A 14,650-nucleotide genomic window follows, 5' to 3' on the forward strand; every position below is an offset into this window, starting at 1 on the left:
GTGTAATCAATTCTATGGAGGAGCACTGAATCCACATCTGTATCCCAACTCAAGACACGTTGTGGAAAACATGAGGACACATGACTACATCCCAAGGAGGTCCCATCAATACTGATAGCTAGTACAATAGCTAACATGTCTGACAGCATGCAAATCGAGGACTTCAACCTGGTAAGTACCTCAGAACCTCCCCCTATCTCATCCTGTCCCCTTTCAACTGGGGAAGAACATCCAACTGGACCCTCCTCTAGATCTCCCCTTCTCGCTTGTCATCGGGTTTCTCAACCCGATTTCCCTCTTCAGGAACTCGAGTCAGACCCAAACCAACCCCATTTTGTCTGAAGAAGCATATCCAAATCTCCTTCCTTACTGACAAGGGGAATTCTAAAAAAGGAGAACATGACACCCCCTCGTATCAGACAAGGGACCTACTCCAGACAAAGAGCAACTGTATGCCAAGCTTCTAAAACTCATGTAAAGCTTTGCTCTATCCAAGCTCTCAACACAAAAAACAATAAGGAATCGTCCTTTCAAAACCTAGATGATGTCAATGAAGCAAGGAGTTCACCAGAGGATGCCCAAAAGATAGACACAAAGGAACCCTCATCAGGAGCTCCTCAAAAGCCTGAATCTCACCCCTCACCGTCCCCATGAATCTCTTATCATGGAACATACAGGGGCTTGTTTGTTGGTGGGCTTGTTGGCAGATTTCAGAGACTCTTAAGAAGTATTAGGTGGACCTAGCTTTTCATTTAGAAACAAAGATGACAAAAGATAAATTGGATCTTTTAGCCAAGGAATTTTCAGACTATGGAATCTTAGGGAATTTTGATAGTGTTGATCACAACAAAATTCTACGTGTTTGAGACAAGAACACCGTGAAGGTAGAGATGGTCTTTTCATCAGATCAGATGATGACAATCTTAATAGAACACAAAGAGGATCAGATAATAGCTTCAAGAGTGTATGGTAGAAATGTTGCATCCCAACAAGCCTCTCTATGACAGCAAATGAAAAGGCACCCTAGAGATCAACCTTGAATTATAATTGGGGATTGGAACACCACCCGACATGTCTCAAAAAAGGTGGGTTCTAAACTAAGACACATGGACATTAATCAATTTAACAACTCCTTGGCTATTTGTGGCCTAGTTGAAATCGCTATTCCTGACACTTCTTTCGTTTGGCATAATCATCAAGAAGACCAAGGATTTTGGGTGGGTTGCCTTGACCGATGTCATGTGAATGACCCTTGGATTCAAAGATTTTCAAACTTAGAGGGCCTTCTGCTTCCAAGACTTATATCAGACCATATTGTAGTGCTTATCCCCTTAAGTTTTTCAACTACTGATCCACGAAGAAAGAATAAGAGACAATTAACCAAGCTATTTGGGACCAGAGCATTAGGGGTTGCACAATGTTTGCCTTGACTGCCAAATTAGCTAATATCAAAAGGAGGTTGAGTTATTGGGCAAAAACAAAGATCGACAACATCCTAGAAAGGATTAAATCGGTTCAAAAAGAATTAGAGGATTGTCACCAAGAATTGACAACAGAGAATAAGGAAACAATCCAAAAAGAAATTCAACTTCATGATTCACTCCAAGCTCTTTAAGAAATAAAAGAATCTATGTGGCATCAAAAAGCTCGATGTCGCTGGCTGGTAGAGGGGGACAAAAACACAATTTTTTTTTCACTCCCTTTACAACCACCATATCAAGAAGAATCATATTCCATCATTAGAAATCAATGATGGGTCTTAGATCAATAACCAAGAAGACATCAAGTGGGAAGCAATGGCCTTCTTTACCACTCTCTTTAAAAAAGATCGTATGAGAATCACTTCATTTTCTAACATGAGGGAACCAAAAGTCTCTCCCAATGAGAATGATCAATTGATTCAAATAGTGTCCCTAGAGGAGATTAAAATTTAGCTTGATGCCTCTAGTGCCCGTGGCCCTGATGGTTTTCCAGAGTTCTTTTTTCCAAAAAAATATGGGCATAATGTAGGATAGGATCTATGGAAGGCAATTAGTATTTTTTTTCACTCTGGGAAGTTGTTGAAAAGGATCATTTGTATACTACAAGAAAAACCTTATTTAGCGACAGACATTTGTAACAGAAAAAAACCATCGCAAAGTACCGTTGGATTAGCGAGAGAATGATATTCGTCGCTAAAATATAATTTATTTCTGATTTTAGCGATAAAGAATATTCTGTCGATAATCCCTCGCAACTTAGCGACTGATTAGCGATAGATTTTATTTCGTCGCCATATCTGTTACAATTTAGCGGCGGATCATTGACAGACCTATTTCGTCGCTAAGCCATCACCAAATAGCGACAAAAATTGGCCGTTGTGAATTTCCCCATAAATCCCTAATTTTTTTCCCTTTCTTTCTCTTTTTTGTTTCTTCTTCGCCGTGTCTCTCAGGCCTGCCTCCTCTCGCCCCCTGGCCGGCTTCCTGTTGCCCCACGGCTCGCTGGCCATCGCCACACTTCCTGTCGTTGTCGACCCCCCCTCTTCCCGCCTCCTATTGCCCCACGACCATCCGACCGTCACCCCCCTTCCCACTGCCTGTCGACCTTGGACCCGTCATCCCCCTTCCCGCCTCCTCTCTCTCTCCCCCCCCCGACCCGCTACCTCCCTTCCCACCTCCTCTTTCCCCCCAGCCAGTCGCTCGTCGCCCCCTTTTCCACCGCCTGTCGACCCCCGCCTCCTCTCGCCCCCCTTCCCGCCTCCTCTTGCCCCCCGCTCTGCCTCTTGTTGCCCCTCCCTCTCCAGCAGCCTTGCTGAGCTCCTTTCGTCGCGCACCCGACCTAAGCCGATACCACCGTCCGGACATCCCCTTTTCCCCTCTTTTTCACTTGTGTTCTAGACATCCTTGACGCTTTTATCCCATCTCCGCCGACCTCTCAGGTAACCCCCCCAGTCTGCCTCCCTGTATTATACTGTATATTTGTGCTTCGCAGGTACGTTGCTGATCCAAAGACACGCGATACTTAGTGCTAATCATCACATGTGGCTAAAAGTGTAAGGCAAAATCGGGTAAATACCCATGGTGAGTAAGTGATGTAAGTGCATCACATGTTATTTAATTTATTGGATGCAACACTTTTCTGTTCACACACTTATATAGTTGTGGACATCTAAGACTGTTTTGATGGAGTTTGGAGATCATGTTGAGCATGATTTTAATGTATGAGTAGAAGTGTTCTTATTTTTGGAGTACGGATTTCATGCTCAGCATGGTAGTAGTTAGTGGGATATTAAAGTGTGTTTGCTGCAGGTACATGTTTGATATATGTTTTGATATGAATGATTTTAATGTATTGCAATGTTTGATGTTTCTGTATGCATGCTTGCACGAAGTTATTTTCTATTTGATTATGCCTTCCATGTAGAATTATATCATGATTTTTTTGTTCAAATGAATGTATCCTTATATGTAATGTGATTTCAAATTTCTAAATATCCTTTTGATGTATGTAAATATGATGTGATGGCATATTGCACACAAAAATCTACGTATTATTAAGATTTTCTTTTAACTGGTGATGATAATATCTGTAATATTATAGGACAAAATGACTGCAAACCGTGAATGGATGTATCGTAAGATAGTTGATAATGAGGTGTCACATAAATATATAGATGGTGTTGATAGTTTTATTGAATTCGCAATGACAAGTGTCAGTATAGTGAATCCTATTGGTCGGATCAGATGCCCATGTACGATGTGTAAGAACAATCGATTTGTAGAACCTCATGGCGTTAGACATCACCTATACAGAAAGGGTTTTGTTAGTGGTTATCAAAATTAGACACTTCATGGTGAAGAATTTTGGAATAATTTTGACGCACGGGTGGATGTGGTGCACGATAATCCATATATGGCTTTAATATTTGATGTCGCAAGACTGGAAATGGGTTCTGCTGCGAGACATAGTGATGCACCAACTGGGGTAGATGAAGAAGCAACAAACGATGCAACTAGTACATTTTATGACTTACTTAAAGATGCTGATGAACCATTACAGAATGGTTGTGAGGGTCACACTATCTTGTCTGCAGTTCTTCAACTACTGAATTTGAAGTCCGAGTTTAATTTGAGTCAATCATGTTTTGACTGTTTGTGCTCTATTGTAAAGAGTATGTTGCCTAAAGATGAGAAATTACCACAAAATCTCTATCGTGCAAAGGTGAAATACATCTTTTAATATATACCTAAATGATCTGAATGATTAGAATGATTTGAATGTATTGCAATTTATTGTATTGATTTGAATATATTGAAATGTATTGCATGTCTCAGATATTTTTCGAATTGATTATGTATTGAAATGTATTGTATTGATTTGAATATATTGAAATATATTGCAATGTTTGAATATCTCTCATAAAGTTTTTTTCAATTTGATCTAATTGATTAGAATAATTTGAATGTATTGAAATGTATTGTATTGATTTGAATATATTGAAATGTATTGCAATGTTTGAATGTCTTGCATGAAGTTTTTTTCAATTTGATCTGAATGATTAAAATGTATTGAAATGTATTGTATTGATTTAAATATATTGAAATGTATTGCAATGTTTGAATGTCTTGCATGAAGTTTTTTTCAATTTGATTTGAATGATCTGAATGATTAGAATGTATTGAAATATATTGTATTGATTTGAATATATTGAAATTTATTGCAATGTTTGAATGTCTTGCATAAAGTTTTTTTTGATTTGATCTGAATGATTTGAATGTATTGCAATCTATTGTATTGATTTAAATATATTGAAATGCATTGCAATGTTTGAATGTCTTGCATGAAGTTTTTTTTAATTTAATCTGAATGATTTGAATATATTGCAATCTATTGTATTGATTTGAATATATTGAAATGTATTGTAATGTTTGAATGTCTTGCATGTACATTTTTATTTGTTACAATATGGTTCATGGAGGACACACTCATCGAGCACCCAGTGGTAGCCAATCTAAGTCTTCATCTTCACGGGATCCTTCGATAGGTATATCATTTAAATAATTGTATACTTAATTAGTTAAAATGTACATTATGTGAATTTATAACTCATTGTTCTATAGGTGTTGTTTCGCCTACACATGACCCACCTACGCCGAATGCAAGGTCTTCTCAGTGTGACCCACGACAAGTAATTCAAATAGTGTATATCGATGGTCGACCGTAAGTATTTTATTGTCACTTGTCTAATATTTAACTTATAAAAAATATATATTGACAGTCGATTGTTAATGTGTATCTTTTCATGTGCAGTGCGAGGTTTGAGCAACAAAAAGTAATACGAGAAATTATGAAATCTTTACTGCATCATCTTTTAGAATCGGTAGCGCAATGGAAAGAGTACCCGAGAGAGGTGTTAGACAGATTAATTTTCTCATTCATGGTATGCAATCATTTATCACAACAAGAAGTCTTTTATATTTATGTGTGCTAACTTTCTGAATGTATTTGTAGGCTTCCCATCGCTTTGCGACTGCAAACACAGAGAAAGACGCGAGGGTAGTGTGACAGAAGGTGACTGTCAATCATTTTGCTGACATGCTGCACAATATGAAGACTGCAGCAAAAAAAAAAACAGTTGGTGGGATAGATAATCCACCACAGTGGAAGGGCTACGAGCCTCCTACTGTCAGAAAAGATTATTGGGAGGGCATGTGCGACAAGTGGGCGAGCAATAAATTTCGGAACCGCTCAGCAAGGGCTGCACAAAACTGAGCAACGATGCCCGATGCATAACTATACAGAGGTGGATCTAGGACTTTTGTGAGCCACTAGAAGAAAATTATAACTCATCAATTGTGAGTATTTCTGCATACTTATTATTCATTTTTTTTTATCATGTACCATTGCAAGAAGCAGAAAAAGGAGGCATTGTGCCTTACAAGGATGTATTTATTGAAACACATAAACATAAGAGCACAAGAGATTTTGTATCAGAGAAGGTGAGAGCACAAGTTTGCATGTGACTCCTTAAGGTCCAGAATTATCCATATGGTTAGAGAACAAGTTCTTCGATCAAATCACAATCCACAAGACATCTGTGTAAATGGTTTTTGCCCAAACCGGGATGGATTCAGGTATCTATTACAGGCATATTCCACTACCAGTGGCATGACAGATACTCAACCCGTAACCACTGTGGTTTTTTAAGAGCTGGGTGCTTCTCACACAAGAGGCTCCTCTAGGCCAAGGAATGGTGGGGATAGAGTGTTGTCTTTGGAGAGGTAGAACACAATGCCAAAGTATTGCTGAAATCAGGCAAGAAAGACCTAACAACTAGAGTCACAAGGTTTTTGAAAGGTAGAGATCAGAGAAGAGATATCCTAGATGAGGTTAAAAGCCTTTTGTACCCTAGAAACAACAAAATACAACTCAAATCACTTAGCAAAAAATTTAGCCAAATTGGCGAGGAGTTCCACAAATTATGGAAAGATCACTCTCAAGACAAGATCAGAGTTACAAGAAGCATCATATGGAGTGGGAAAGTGTGCTTCCCCAAAGCGCATTTTAGAAACATAAAACATCGCGCTTCCGAAATGTGCTGAGAAATGCAAAAAAAAATTGGCAAGCGTGCTTTCCATTTAGGGGAAGCTCGCTTTCCCCTTTTTTCATATTTTGTATATTTTAATTTTTATTATTATTTTTTGCTTATTCCTCATTTTCTAGTTGGCTTTGGAGACTATTCCTAATTTGCTTTTAAGTCATCCTATGTTTTTGGCTTCCTAAAATTTTAAAAATGCCTGGCTTCCCGCTCTAGCATCTTCGACCTAAACAAGTTACTTTACTAATGGAATCTTAACCCCATCTTGCCTTTAAAAAAAAAAGTGCTACTTATGGTGAGTTTTCCTCACAGAGGGTAGAGTACTTGGACTTTGGGTCATCAAATAGGGTAGAGTAATTGGACTTTGGGTCATCAAATTGTGAAATGCTAGAGACGTCACTTGGTGGGCCCAAGGAAAGCATCATAATAAATACCTACTGAAGAAATGATTAAGTTAACGATACATAAATTGTGATTGCTCTATATCTTGTTAGACTTTACTAGCTTATGCCCTCATTACAAGCCGCAAAAACGGGTCAATGCTCCAATCTGAGAACACTTCTTTTTAGTCCAATCTGATGGACCTAGCTTGTTTTCATGTTGGTTTGGATCATGATAGATGAATATGGAACCGACCTAGTGTGAGAATGTAATCAATTCGGATAGTACTACAAAATATTAGTCGGATGAGGATCTTTTACATACAATATGCAAATGAATCGATGATGTGTCTAAACTCTCATACGAACTCATTAATTGCAGCCATTTGACATGACTATATATATTATATACCACCATTCTTGGTGAACAAACTTAATTACCTTCTTGAAGAGATCCAAAATAATCACCTGCTCCATCTGTAGCAAAAAGATCGATCAAGAATTCGATACACTTCACAAAAGAGAAAAAAAATAAAAATGCAAAAGCTAAAGGTAAAGCAAAAAGAAAGGTTCTCATAAAACCAAAAGCAAAATCGTCAAAAAACAAAAAAGAACAAAGAGAAAAGGAGATCATTGGAAAACCAAGAACCCCACATGGTTAAAAGCGACCACCAAACGGAACAAGCCCCAGAGAGCCAAATTGCACCCAAAAAAGAACCAGAAAACCGGGCAGAAATTCAGGCCGAGGATAGCCATGATCCAACGGTTGAAAACGAGGCCCACCAAAGCTGAAACGCCTCCGAACCCAGCGACCAGCAGCCACCTCCCAACCTCCTCTTTCCTCCTCTTCTCCCTCCCATTCTCTCTCTTTCTTTCGCCACCAAACTCGATCACCAAAATTTTCACGCAGAAAAACAAGCCACCAATTAAGGCAAAGGTCGTCGGCAGCAGATACAGCAACTCCCTCGTCCGAGAGCCAGAAAAGAAGGTACCCACAGTCGCCAACAGATAGACAGCCGCTAGAATCCGGCGGTTGGCAGGAATCCGGTCGTCGAAACCCATCGATCCGGAGAAAATCGAGGCCGAAGAGCAGGCCGTTCCGGCGACGTCCACATTATAGAAGAGTTTCCGGCGGTTGATAGAGTGGTACCAAAACCCACCGAAGCACATCAGAGCGTACCACAACATGGCCATGCCCCATGAGAACGATCCCTTGAATTGGTGCTTAGTTCCGGTCAGCCGGAGAAGCCTCCTTCCGGCGTCCAGGAACAGGAAGAATCCGGCAAAAGCGCCGGCTGCCACCAGCGGCCATTTGATATCGATGGGGTTCGATCCCAATACCTGAAGCGATCAAACAAACGAGTCAGAATCCAGAGAGAGAGAGAGAGAGAGAGAGAGAGAGAGAGAAATCAGTTTTTCATGATCAGAAAATCCATGTTGCATGTCAGCGCAGAGCAATGATGTTTTTTCTTGTACCTTGAGATGGAGGGTTGGGATGTAAGGAGAGTCTGGGAGGATGAAGTTTAGGAATTGGGAAAGGGAAGAGTTTGGAGAGGCTGATTGGAAAACAGATGGGAAGAAATCCTTGACGCCGTTTGCAGCCATTTTTTTAAAAGGTTTGAACTTGTGAGTGGGGGCTATTTGTTGGTGATACGGTCTAGGTCTATAAGACTTGATGGGGAACTTCATAAGTTCATTACAGGGTGTGGCCATAGTGATAAAAGTTAAATACGGCAAAATATCAGCAGTCAAGCAAAATCTTGGCAATAAAATATAATTTAAAATAAAAAAAATATTTTTTATATGACAATATAAATAAAAAATATAAAAAAACACACGTTTTTTCATGTTAAATAGCAATTAAAAATATAAATATCGTGTTCAAAATACTATGTTTTGACGAAAAATCGCAATATTTTAAAAAATATCGCAAAAAATTGCTGTTTTTTTAACTTTCAGTTAATTTCTTGCAATACTATCGCGAGTTTTCATATATAAATCTCGCTATATTTGTCACTATGGTTGTGGCCAAAGCGCCTTCAACAGAAACACCATCCAAGGCACCTGAATGTCATTCAACATGAAAATGAACGACACCTTGATCCATTTCTGCGTCATGTTGTTCATCAGCAAAGTGAATGGCATGAAACTTTTATGGAGCCCATCTAGATTAAAGTCCATTTTTTTGAGATGAGTCTTTGGTGCCGTCCATCTATCTGCATGATCAACTGCATCCAAAGACTCTTGAACAGTTTTCTGTTTAAGGCTTTTTGACCTGATCCTCTCTCGTTTTTTCTTCCCTATTATGTCATGTGTGTCATACTAAAGGACAAGATCGGTTACATTCATCTCCTATGTAGTACTCCATTTTCACACCCCTCTTAAATCTGATGATGCAAGTAGTTTTGATCAAATCTGACCTTACAGATGGATTGTACATGATCGATTTAGTAAGAGTTTACCCTTGGATTATAATTTTTTGTTGAAAAATATGATTTTTTAAATCATAAAAAATTGTATTTTATCAACCATTGATTTTTGAAACACCAATAAATCCTAAACACAAGTTGGATTTCAGCTATTTAAGTGCGGATCTTGGCTAAATGAATGATGCAGAGTCCCATAGGCTTACCCCTTGCCCCCATGGACTCATATTTTTCTATTATTTGACTACATATGAAAAGTTTTCCTACATACAGGGGTGGGGAAATTTGTTGTTGTATGTGCCATGTTTTTTTATCTGATATGAATATTCAAATTTTTTAATAAACTACTTTTCAAACTTGTAAAGCTTGAGATCATACCTATTTTGTTATATGGCACTATATATTATACCCTTGAACTAGCAATAATATAGTGTTATGTTACGTTGATTAATTGCACTTGTTGGCACACTATCAGATATGATTGAAGGAGGGGATAACCCAATCAGGCACGATAAGTTGCAATGTTGTAAATATGTAAAATTCATTGTGTTCCTATAGAAAGAGTGTATGATAATTTAAAAGAGGTGAAAATGTATTAATAATTTTATTCTTTGGTTGCCTGCTAATGATGGTGGGATCTATTTTCAAAATGTGGTCGGGGACAAAAATATTATATATGATTTTTGAGAAAGAAAACTCATTTTATATATTTGTAGCCAAATATATATATATATATATATATATATATATATATATATATATATATATATATATATATATATATATTAAAATCTTTTCAAAGTTATTTCCTTCTATTTTACAAGAATACCTATTATTTTCTTATATCTCATATTCATTTTCATATTTTTTATACTTTAAAACTCCTAAGATATTTTCAAGATTTTTCAACTTTTGAAAATCTCTCAGACAAATACCCTCACCGAGAAATTACGTTGAACGATATAGGTGATTGATTTAAACCGATATATTTTTGTCATTGCTGATCTACTAAAAAGCATGCTCTGAAACAAATTGATTTAATATGAAAATGATTTTATCATCACATTTTAGTGCGATTGTAGGTGCAATTTTAGCTCTGGAAAACACATTTGAGCATGGAAAATACCTAATCTAATACATGTTTTTTTAACTGAGAAAACTTTGATAAATACATCAACTACTTCAGATCAAGCAAAAAGCACATGCAACTCCCGTTTTTGAAAGATCTTAACGATTGATCTATAGAAAAAAACTAAATTTACGGTGCAAAAGAGAGAATGAGCTTCACTAAACGATATAGAATTGCTTAACCCCGGTTGAGTTCGAGAGATGTACTCAACCAAAAGCTAGTCAGGAAGTCATGGTGTTCTTAACAGGGTAGACTTTTCAACTTAGATGGGTTAGATTGTGGTGGTTTGAACTCAACTTTCTTCGATCTGGGCCATCTTCTTCTCCTCTTCTTCCCTAAAGGACTCGAACCTTCTGGACGATTTCCTCTCTGAGAAAGAAGCATCAGTGATATGCTTTCTGATCGCGGGCGAGCCGTCGACATAGCGCACAGACAAAGACTTCCTGGGGATGTCTGCAAATGGAGACCTGGCAAGATTGCTTTGCACAGACTTGATCGTCCGCGGGATGCATTTGGACCGAGCTGGCTGCTCCGGCAGCTCCTCCTCCTTGGCCCCTGATGTGCAGCTCCTGCATTTGCATTTCAGGGAGTCCAATGCTTAAAAGATGTAAACGAATTGAAAGCATATTTACAGATCAACAAACTGAAATTAATAGTTTTGACTTAGGTTGTGCAACTGAACCAACCCAAGCAGGGCCCTCAAGATATCAGGGACTAAGTCCAATTTTCAGATACCAAAATATAAGCTACCAATATTGAGAATAAAACATTTGCTTGGCCCCAAATGAGAATCATTTTCTCGCAATGGTGAGCAAGACAATTCTCATTTGTCCCATTTCCCACAAGAAATCAAGAGTAAGAAAATGGCTTAGTGAGATTTGAAATCACATTTGGGGCATATTTTCCTCACTTCTCATGTGATTGCAAATCACATTCTCCACCCAAAGATTTGAAATCATATCACAATTATTGTAGTATTATTGTATTGTTTATCCTTTTGCTTCTACCATATGTTTTTAGATGCTTCTATACGCCAACATTTTAACAAGATTTTTCCACGAAAAACCAAAAAAATAAAATAATGTGTGGCATTTTCCTTAGTCGATTATGTTTTCAGGTATTTGTACACCAAAGTAACATTCTCGACCCTGCGCCGTTTGCGCCGTCAGTTTCAGCTAGGGATGGCAGTGGATAAGGTTTTCGCCCCTGCGCCGTCTCAAAATCCTACCCTCCATCCTCGCCTTCATTCTTGTCTCCATACCGGTTTCATGCCCTCCATCTCCGGTCCAAAAGAGACGAGGCCCATCCCTAACCTAAAGAAGGATTGAGATCAGGACGGGGCGAGGTAGGGCTCGGGGTAGGGCGGGTTGGGAAAAGTGTAAGTTCATCCCCACACGGGTTTTGATTTTAACCTCCATCCAGATTTTATGTCTTCCATCCCCTATCCAAACTAGGCGAGCCGATTCCCCCGATCCACTGCCATCCCTAGTTTCAGTCCAATTTCCCAGCCGGCATAGGCGGAGCTAGGGGGGGGGCAGGACTGGGCTGTCCTGCCTCCCGAAACAGTTATTTTTTTTTTGTAAAAGCCCAATCCTAGCCCAGCCCTGATTCCATATGAAATAGATTTTTATCCATTTTTTTAGCCCAGCCCAGTCCTAGCCCAGCCCTGACTGCAGCAAATAGTTTGATTTGTCCATATGAAATAGATTTTTATTAATAATTGTAGCCATTTTTTATTTTATCTCAAAAAAAAAAAAATCCCCCGAACCCCAAACCAGTTTTTTTTTTTCCTACACCCCCCCCCCCACACATGAATCCTAGCTACGCCACTGCCAGCCGGTAACTGATACCTCTGTGCATTGAAGGAGGAGCTTCTCTTGTGGAAGGCCAGCGAATCAGGGGCTTCCACGCAGGGCTTCTTGGTCTTGAGGAGGCTGCCGCTGAAATAATCCTTGTCCTCCAAACCGAGCCAAGGACGTCTCGGGTTCTCGTCTACCGGGTCAAACTCGCTCACTGAACGGGATTTCCAGGGGAACCTGCCCGAGTCTCCGAACCTCCGGCTCTCACGGGCAAAGAACCCGGTCCGGCGCACCGAGTCGATCCCGAGACGGTCATCCTTGATCGAGATGGAGCCGCAGGAGATGAGCTGCATCAGCACGTCCGCCACCCCCGGCTTCGAGCTCTTCGTCTGTGCTGCCTCCTCAACGAGTCGGATTCCCTGCAGATTCTGATCCGCAGCGTTGAGCGACTCGACTGCCTCGGGCTGCTCCTTGTCGTTCCATGGTAGCCGGGACGTGCGGCTCGACTCGGACGAGACCGGTTTGTCTCGCCTTGCGTCTTCATCTTCGGCGCTGTCCGCCTCTTCTGCTTCCGGTTCTTCCGTGGAGACCTCTCTGCTGCACGTCTGCCGGACCGCGTCGTTGGTCTGCGTCGCGGCGTCGGCTGCAGCCTTCACCAACTTGAGTATCCTGCACTCCTCTTCGGCGGTCGACGAGGAGGAGTCCGACGACCGGGAGAGTTTTCCGGCGTTGGGAGAGGAGGATGAGGATTCTTGGTGTTGCTTGGTCTGGGCAATGGGTGGCGGGTGTTGCTTAAGTTGTTGCTGGCGATCTATGAAACAGAGAGTCGAAACTTTGAAGGTGGTCATGACTTTGAAGAAAAAATGATGTTGGTAGTTTGAATTTTGAAGGAAAAAAGATGCCGGTGGAGAATTTGAAGAAAAAAGATGAACCGCGAACAACATATTATAAGTTGAAACTGATAAAAAAAAAGGAATTCTTACCAGAAGGGGACAGAATCCCTTCCAATAGTTCAGAGCCTTTTAGAATATACTCGTTCCCATTTGTGGGGTGGATCAAATCGTCTTCACGGAGATCGTGCCACACGAACCCGTTCTTATAGCCTCTGATTTTTTCTCAAAAACAAGAAAAAGATTCACAAAACCCTAATCTTTCCAATGAAATATTTAAGAAAAGAGAGAGACAAAAAGGCCTGATTAGCATTCCTAGCTACAGAATCAAAGAAAATAAAGGTGTGAGAATACCATTAAGTGGGTATGGGAATTTTATATTCAAAAGATGAAAGAATAGAGAAAGAAGTGGCACCAACCAAAGAAATCCCAGTTCTTTGTGTTCATTTTCATACCTTTTGCAGGACCACGAGTACAATGCAGGCATCCCCTTCCCTCTCAGAACATTCAGACGGTCTAGAAAATCTGAAACAAGATAACCACTGGTAAGAATCAAGAATCTTGAAAAAAAAAAGTAAAAACATAGAAACCCATCTTGGGAGTTCCCGTTTGAGGACTCTCGATTCCGTTCACTATCACCTTTGAGGAAGAGGCCGTGGGAGGAAGAAAGGGGGACCTCGATGAAGTGCGGGTGCTCGAGATGCCGGTTCCTGCAGAGGTAGTAGACCACCGGCACCCTCTTCCGAAGTTGATGCTTCGCCGGTGCCTCCGGGGATACTTTGGCCGTCGTTGTCTCCTGGCTCCCACCATTCTGCCGGTGCTTCTTCATCCCCGCCTCCGTCCTCTTCTCTCGAGGGCTTGCAGACATTGCCCTCTGTCTTTGTTGGTACTACACAAAAACCCTTGTTTCAGCAGAACGAGGGAAGTTTTTCACACCAACATCCGGAAACCATTCAATGTGGTATGAATCTAACTCTCTTTTTCATGAGAGAGAGAGAGAGAAAGAGAAAGAGTAGGGCTTTCTCAGACCCTCTGCAGATGCGATTCATTTTGTACGTAGCCACTGAAGCTGACCCTCTCTGATTCTCCCACTCTACGCCTTTCTATCGGGATCATCCCATCAAAGAGAGGCATCCTGGATTATCAACCCTTATTTGCAAAGAATCCAGAATCACCCCATTGAATCAAAACATGTCCCCAGAGATTTTTATTAACATGAACTTCAATGTTTCTACAACTGTTTTATTTAATAATTAAGCACATAAAGAAGTTAGCCATTTATAATCACGTTAAACTTGCTCCTTTTTACTATTTGTTTTATTGGAAGTCATTTGAATTTGGTTCCCAGGTAGCCAGCTATTTCTCTCCCCCCCAAACTAATTTTGATTTAAAGCTTGTTGAAAGTTGCAAGTGGGTACAGGTGGTCACACACCCAAGTACTGCTCT

At 40.2% G+C, this 14,650-nt stretch overlaps 1 protein-coding gene across 1 annotated transcript; it reads right to left on the minus strand.

Annotated features, from left to right (window-relative positions):
- Nucleotides 1-10,807: 10,807 nt before the first annotated feature.
- On the minus strand, nt 10,808-14,072 carry LOC149819340 (protein SOSEKI 4-like). Its single transcript, XM_089986385.1, has 5 exons — nt 13,844-14,072; nt 13,660-13,729; nt 13,298-13,419; nt 12,366-13,125; nt 10,808-11,084 (listed from the first exon to the last, which is right to left on the minus strand). The coding sequence occupies exons 1-5, from the start codon at nt 14,070-14,072 to the stop codon at nt 10,808-10,810; spliced, it is 1,458 nt and encodes a 485-aa protein (XP_089842511.1).
- Nucleotides 14,073-14,650: the final 578 nt, after the last annotated feature.

The sequence above is a fragment of the Nuphar pumila genome, chromosome 13 (assembly GCF_984573655.1).
Source record: "Nuphar pumila chromosome 13, dmNupPumi1.hap1.1, whole genome shotgun sequence".
Taxonomy (NCBI): Eukaryota; Viridiplantae; Streptophyta; class Magnoliopsida; order Nymphaeales; family Nymphaeaceae; genus Nuphar; species Nuphar pumila.